General features: G+C 47.2%; 1 protein-coding gene across 3 annotated transcripts in view; it reads right to left on the reverse strand.

Moving 5' to 3' along the window:
• TSNAXIP1 (translin associated factor X interacting protein 1) overlaps positions 1–7,182 on the reverse strand; it is a 67,265-nt gene that overhangs the window by 17,117 nt on the left and 42,966 nt on the right. For all 3 annotated transcript variants that reach the window (XM_019535529.1, XM_019535530.1, XM_019535531.1), the window contains 3 exons: positions 4,453–4,649; positions 3,870–4,005; positions 1,655–1,824 (listed from right to left, as the gene is read on the reverse strand). In XM_019535529.1, the coding sequence (XP_019391074.1) occupies positions 1,655–1,824; positions 3,870–4,005; positions 4,453–4,649 (503 nt within the window). The remainder of the gene's footprint in view (positions 1–1,654; positions 1,825–3,869; positions 4,006–4,452; positions 4,650–7,182) is intronic.

Here is a 7,182-nt window from a genome sequence, read left to right on the forward strand (position 1 = left end):
GTTTGATCTTTTGTCTCTCTCTCTGACCCTATTTGCAAATATATACCTTTTGTATTGCTAATGGAGTGTGTCTGTGACAGAGTTTTTTCGCCTCCCGAGAAACGAACCATAGCAGATTTCTGCAACAACCTGAAGATCAGGTTGTGGCTATGGGGATGGGAGGAGGCCACTGAGCAGCTGGAGCCTAGTTACTGAAAAAGGGTGGGCCTAGAGGCCAGCAGGCCTCAAAGGAAGAGGATCTGAGCCCATGGACCTGATAGAGAGGGCCCAGGGCTCCACTAAGATAGGGTGGGAGGACCAGAACTGACTAGTGGCCCGATAATGATAAGTGGTGTGAAGCAGGCACCTAACTCCAGCTTTCTCTGAAGGCAGCCTCCAACTGTGTGTGTGTTAAAAAATTGAAAAAATAAAACTAAGATCAGGCACTGGCAGGCAAATTGGGAGGTTGGTTCTAGAGCCGAAATAGGAGTGTAGCCCAGTATGATCACTAGGGGGTGCCGTAGACAAGCCTGGAGGCCTAAGCCTCTACAAAAGCCCCTGCAATCACAGGCAACCATGGAATACATTAAACAACACAGGGTTAGCGAGCTATATTGTGACATGCAGTTGCCTGTTTCATCCATTCATACAGTACAGCCCTGGCTGGCAGGGGGCCCCCAGGGGTCAGCCTGCCAACCCGGGGCTGCTCCAACCCAGCTCAGCATGCTGCAAGGGGCTGGCTGGGGCATGAGGGTGCTACAGTGCAGGTTAATCGGCAGGCAGCCCCTGTACTATATCACCTTCATGCCCCAGCCAGCCCTGTCACCACCAAGTGCAGTGCGGCGCAGTAAATAACTCATAGGATAGTATTTGTCTCGGGCAGTACTAACCTATGACAGAGTTACTTAGTTTACTCCAGCCTAATAGCTTTGCACGAAGATGCTTTACTGCAGAGCTAATTAGGCGATTCTGCACTAAGTGTATCCTACAGCTGCCCCCAGTTAGTAGCTGAAAGAGAGCAAGGAGGTACTGTAGTGTGAACATAGGGTTACACAGTGCAACCTTTATCCTAGAAAAAAACCCTCTTAAGTTTGTACAGTACCCTAGTTGACCTTGGCCAAAAGGCAGTCAAAGCCAGCAGTGGTTGAATCCTCTCAGGTTCTGCTCTATATTTGCTCTATGGCAAACACATTTACTTAGGAGCATAGGGCTGTCAGGGACCTCCTGGGTCATCGAGTCCAGCTACCTGCTATCACAGATGTGTAACCCTTCCAGAAACATATCTAGCATCATTTTAAAATTGATTGGGCTTCTGCCACCCTCTAATCCCACTGGAGGTTTTTACAGAATCTGACAGTTCTATCAGATCTTCTAACTTCCAGCCAAATCCCCATAGCCAATTTGTGGAGATGAATTACGTGCATTAAAATACTGCTACATTTAAGATACAAACTATCAACAGGGCTAACAGGTGGAAGCTTCTTAGTTACCAATTCTCTTAATTTATGCACACGTAGGTATTGTCAGAGACACTATCAAGTCCCAGACACTGTAGGATCAACTGGAATTGGAGAGATTACCCTCTAACTTTGCTTTGTTTCTGCCTCAGCCTGAACACGGGGAGTTGGTATTTGCACAGTATGGTTTGAAAACTAGGGCATATCCTCATGATTACCTGTTGACACAAGTCAGAATATTTTTTCTCCTGTGATTCAAAATCTCTCCGAGGTACAACATCTCCATAGTCTGCTTTCATGGTGTTCAGCTCCACCTGGGCTTTCGTGAGGTCCCGCCGAGCTATCTTTAATGCCAGCGTTAACTTCACTATGTCTTCACTCTTTATATCTTTAAACAACAATTGGTAACACCGTCAGGCAAAAGGTCAGATATGCAAACCTGCATTGCAACTTTCGGAGGGCGGTATTCCCCATCAGTCTCTTAGAGCGATATTAACATGGTTGGACACTGAATGGCTGAGCTCCCCACCTCCACAACTCCAAGACAGTGCAACCTTTCCAGCTCTCATAATTTGAGAGTCACAATTTCAGTCATACAACTTTCACTGTAGCCAGTGTTACAAGCTAGTGTATCCCTCTGCTTAGTTAACTGTCCCACTTACCTGAATTTTTGGAAAGAGCAACCAACCAGGGCAGTGCAGGAAACAGCCAGAGCCCTCCCCCTCCTCTTCAGAAGACAGGAGGTTATGTGCAGGGAGGAGAGAAAAGAGGAGCTCCTACTGTCTATACAGAAAGGGATTGGGAGGACAGAGCAAAAAGGGCTTCCTTCCCCCCCAACCTTACTAAGAACAACAGGTCTTTCTGCTCTCTCCTCCCTCCCCACTCTGGATCTCTACACCTGGCTTGGGGAGGAGGAGAGGCAGGTAAAGAGCCCTAAGAGCTGCAGGAGGAGCAGGAGTAAGGTGGGGAGAGGGCAGAACTGCTGCAGGACATGTTCAATTGCTGGACTGGGGGAGCAACAGCTGGAGGAGTTGGGACAAAACATTAACAAAGAAGGTGGTTTGTGTGGGGTGAAGTGATGAGCTCTGCACTCAGGCAGCCACAAGAGCTCCTGGGGCAGGGCTGGCACCACCAGCATCACCTTGCTCAATGCATTCCAGCAAGATTGTCACATGAATGGTGGGGCTGGGGGATGGGCAGGAGGAGTCCAACTGTCCAAAGCCAGACCAGAACCAGGGTATCAGGTTGTTTGGTATTTGGTTTTTTTAAGTTTCATGATTTGGGGGCTCTAACTGATGACTTCTGAACTGCTAGGGTTAGCCCTGTTGCACGTCTGGGCATTAATTCCCTTCTGTAGTATCATGCAACTCGTAAGATTGATCTAACATCTCTCCCTGTTCCCATTTCAAGAGAGTCTCTATTCAGTTCTTTCTCCTCAGCCCTTGTCCATGTGGTGTGTTCTGCTCATTACGGAGTAATGATCTCAAAAGGCAGATCTCTTACGAGGAATCAGAACTCCTGCCTCCTTGTACAAGGGCTGTACAAGCATATATGATGATCTGACCCAAAGGATCTTATACCACAATAACAAAGACTGCACAGGGGTTGGGAGTAGGAGGGTTACATACTGACATACACAGCACCTAAGTCATACAATTCTTCATCTGAGCATTATAAATAAATGCATGGAGGTTGGCACTTCCTCTCTTTAGATTTTTTAAACTGTGCATGTATATATTTAGCAATATCCTTCCCCTTGATATTGTATATCACCTGTCATCTTCAATTTTAAGTGCATATCTTTCTGTGCAGGAAGTATCTATGTATTTATTTGCCTAGCGCTCAAGTCCTCACTGGCACCCCTGCCTGTTGTTGTAATGCCAAGATTTAATAAATAAAAACGGCTCCTTGTCTGGAACTATAGTGTTTAGAGTATGATCTCTTTGAAGGCCTATATCTCTACCCTTTTTCTCTCCCATATTCCAAGCCATAGGTTGGATCTTAGATTAGTGACAGGGGAAAAATCAGGAAGAAGGATATCTGAAAATTCAAATCTCCTTAGAGGGCGCTCATGGGGACATGATGGCTGTTGGCATCCAATATCTAGCAGATCAGCAGGTGTAGTAATGCAGGAGCCATTTTACTCAGTGTCACCATTGCTGGCAGGCAATGTTGCGGTCACAAACTCCAATCAGTTTTGTAAATGCAAGTGCTAAAGACCCCTGAACTCCAGGTTGGTCCATTCTGAGGGTTTGATCCCGCAGGCTGCCAAGTGCCTGACTTGGATACCTGCTAGTGAGTCAAAAGACATTAAGGACACTCAGCACTTTGAAGGGTCTGGCCCCAGTTTACCTACTGCACAAAGAGGAGGAGTACTCTGCAGTACTTGGCATATGGCTCTGTGTTTGGGTCTTACAGGGGTTCCTTCTGTACCTTGAGTTTGGTGGAGTGTCATCTCCAACTGTTGACTGCGCATTTCGTTCAGGTCTGCTAGAAGCAACTTGCGGGCATCACATTCATTACGGTAGTGCAGATACTCCTCAGACACATTCTTCTGCAGCTTATTCACCTGCAGGAGACAGAAGGCTGCGCTGATCTCAGAACACTATGGACCTCCCAGAACCAGCATGACAGCATGATTGGTATAAATATTTTCTCAGAACTCACATGTGACAACCTAAATAACTCATTTATGGCTTCGTCACTGCTGGTCTAATGCCTTCTGTACACAGTTGCAATTAAATGCAGTGGGCAAAAGGGACACATAAACATAGCTCAGAAGTTCTGACAGTACAGCACAACTGAACACATGATATATAGGGAATATAATATTTGTTAGGAATGATGGGGACTTAGAATCATTGTCAGACTGAGCTCTCCATCATACCACCACATTTTCCAGTGAAGCAAATGGAGAAGTTTCCAATGCCTTCAGCTGGAGCAGGGCCAAATTGTATGTCTCTATACAGCATTAGATGGTCTGGGAAATGTCTGGCTGATCACAGACCCAGCTTACCTGAGCCTGAAGGGAATCCTTCTCTTCTTTCATTTTATCAATGAGCTTTAATAGATACAGTTTCTCTTTCATTAATGTCTTTATTTTAGCATTTTCCTCTTTCTTGAATGCTGAAATCTTCTGAGTGCATTTATCTGACACAGTTGCAAACATAGATTTCAGGGGCTCCAGGGCACGGATCTTCTCTCTCTGGGCATCTAAAGACAGCAAAACATGGGCTTTCATCAATAAGCACCAAAACCACCTTTTTCTCAGCAGCACTTTGGAATTGGGTAAAATAATCAAAGAATTATTCTCTAAGATGAATTCTGGACAGCAGGCTTTTCACTTCATCTGCTATGGTGAGTGGCTGAGGTCTGGATTTCTTTGGAATTTGATCTTTGGAACTGTATTCTGTTTTAATTACTGGGTACACGTACAAACTCCATGTGAACAACTGCTATTTATATGGGGCACCAGGCTAAATGCAAGAAATTCTCTGGCTTTTTTGTTCACTCTGAATTTTCATAAGAGGCAGCCAGCACTGTTATGGTTTGCATCATCTCACAGGGTGACCAGCTATCACCCTTTCAGTACTGTAGACCTAGAGTCAGCTGGTAGCTGACCCTCCTGTTGCAGAGTGGCAGTCTTCATAACACCCCCTCCACCCTCTTTTCCTAGTGGAGGTATCTACATCTGGAAACATGTCCCTGAAATATTCCTATGATAGTCAAAAGCTCCCTTCCCTTTCAGGTCCACTTCTCCTCCTCAGATCTTCCCTTTGGTTTCTCTATAAGATTGTCCCTCATAACACAAGACACCTCACCACCTTGCTCTCTGGATCATTCGGTGGAGCACATAAGTGCCCTTCTTGTTTGCTCTTCTATAATTTGGATGCTTCACCCTGAACAGAATCTCACCTTTGGCTGAAATATATTTAAGTAAAACTTATCATGGTGAGTATGATTACACCTGACTTGGTTTCCAACATCCCAGCTACAAATATAGAAGTAGGTGCCAGAGTGTTTATTTGATTTCCTTTCTCTCATAGGGAGGCTGTGGTAGGAATGCCTCTTCTGGAGTCCGTCTATCGGTGACCCCGCCCTCCTGTTATGGGTCAACCACCTGCCTTCTCGCCTGCCATACCTTGATTTTAATTAATTCATGGATGTTAATTAGCGGGAGGCTGGCCATTTATTTGCGCCGGTGCCAGGGGGCACTAACTGCGGCTCCTTTTTTCCTCCCCTACACCACAGCCCAAGCCTCACAGATGATACTGATGAGGTTTGATCTGGACCTTGTTGTAATTTGGCCCTCCCCTTGTCCTCCCTGGGCTTTCCACAGCCCTGTCTTGCTCTGGCTTGCTCCGCGCCTTCCTGGCACTCTGCCGCCCCTGCTCTCTGAGGCTTCTCACTGCCCCCACTCTCTGGGGACTTCTCGCTGCCCCCACTCTCTGGAGCCAGGTTCCCACGCTGCTGCGGATCCCTTATGAGGCCTCCTTCATCCCCTAATAGCCTCACCCAAACCGCCAGTTAAAAAAACAAAACACAAAACACAAGCCCCTGAGTTATAACAAAAATCCAAGCTGCCCAGCTAAAACATCATTCAATCCCTACCAGGGAATACTCCATCCCATAACAGCATCAGGAGCTGCTTGTGCAGCCAGGCCTCTCCCCTTTGCTTGCTCCGGCAGAGCTCCTTTCCCCCTTGGCTGCCAGCAGGGAACTGCCCTCTTGACTTCAGGCCTGGGATTCATATGGGAGGCAGGCCCTGCCCCTTCTGGTCAGCTGACCAGGTGCAGGTGCAGCCAATTCCCTCCTTAACCGGTTGTCACAGCAACCAGCACCTGCGTTCCTGCCTCTGCTCTGAGAATAGTGGGCACCGTAGTGTCCTGCTACAGAGGCCTACCTCTGTGAACAGATGTAACATTGCCAAGAGGAAAAGAACTTGCTCAGTGGCACAGAGTGCAGTGAGGTCTAGAGAATGCCAAGCAATAGTTCTTCCTTGGTAATTACCACAGCTACCAAGTATCCACTCCTCTCTTAAGAATGAGAGAAAAGGTCTTAATACCCTGACTTGCTCTTTTTCTCCTCCCAAACAATAATTTGTTCTTGGAATTTATGCACAAACACTATAGGACAGCAGTAGGCAACCTTTTCCAGCTGTGGGCTGGAATACCCTACCTTGGGTCTGATGCAGGTAGGTAGGAAGGTGCTAGGACTGCCCCCTCCTCCCCAAGCTAGCACTTCTCCCTCACAGGGAGAGCATCCATGTCTGAAATCCCTCACTGGCAAATGCCACCAAAATCCCATGTCTGCAGGCTGTATCAGGCCCACAGGCCATAGGTTGCCAACCCTTGCAACAGGAAGTTACACATTTTATAACTTGAAATACATGGAATGGCAAATGAGTAGGAGACACATTTTTCATTGCACTTGACCAGACAGCTTCCCCCAGTGGTAGCAAGGGGGAGAATACTAGTGTAGACCAGCCATCCAGGGTTTTGCTACTGCGTGATTTACTCTGCTCATTGGCAGGCTAAGGAATGTTCTGTTAATGGCTAACCCCTCCGTTTCTCCTCGGCAAGTCTATACTACCACTCTCACCATCACTGCCATAAGCAGAGCCATTGTTACTGTGAGGGCGCGGGGGCTAGGGGCGGCCGTGAACCCCCTAGCGCCGCCTACCGTCACGTTAGGGTGACGTAGCACCCTCAGAATTCTCGCCCGCCACGACTTTGATGTTTAAATA

Source organism: Crocodylus porosus, unplaced genomic scaffold (assembly GCF_001723895.1).
Source record: "Crocodylus porosus isolate Cpor-Errol unplaced genomic scaffold, CroPor_comp1, whole genome shotgun sequence".
Taxonomy (NCBI): domain Eukaryota; kingdom Metazoa; phylum Chordata; order Crocodylia; family Crocodylidae; genus Crocodylus; species Crocodylus porosus.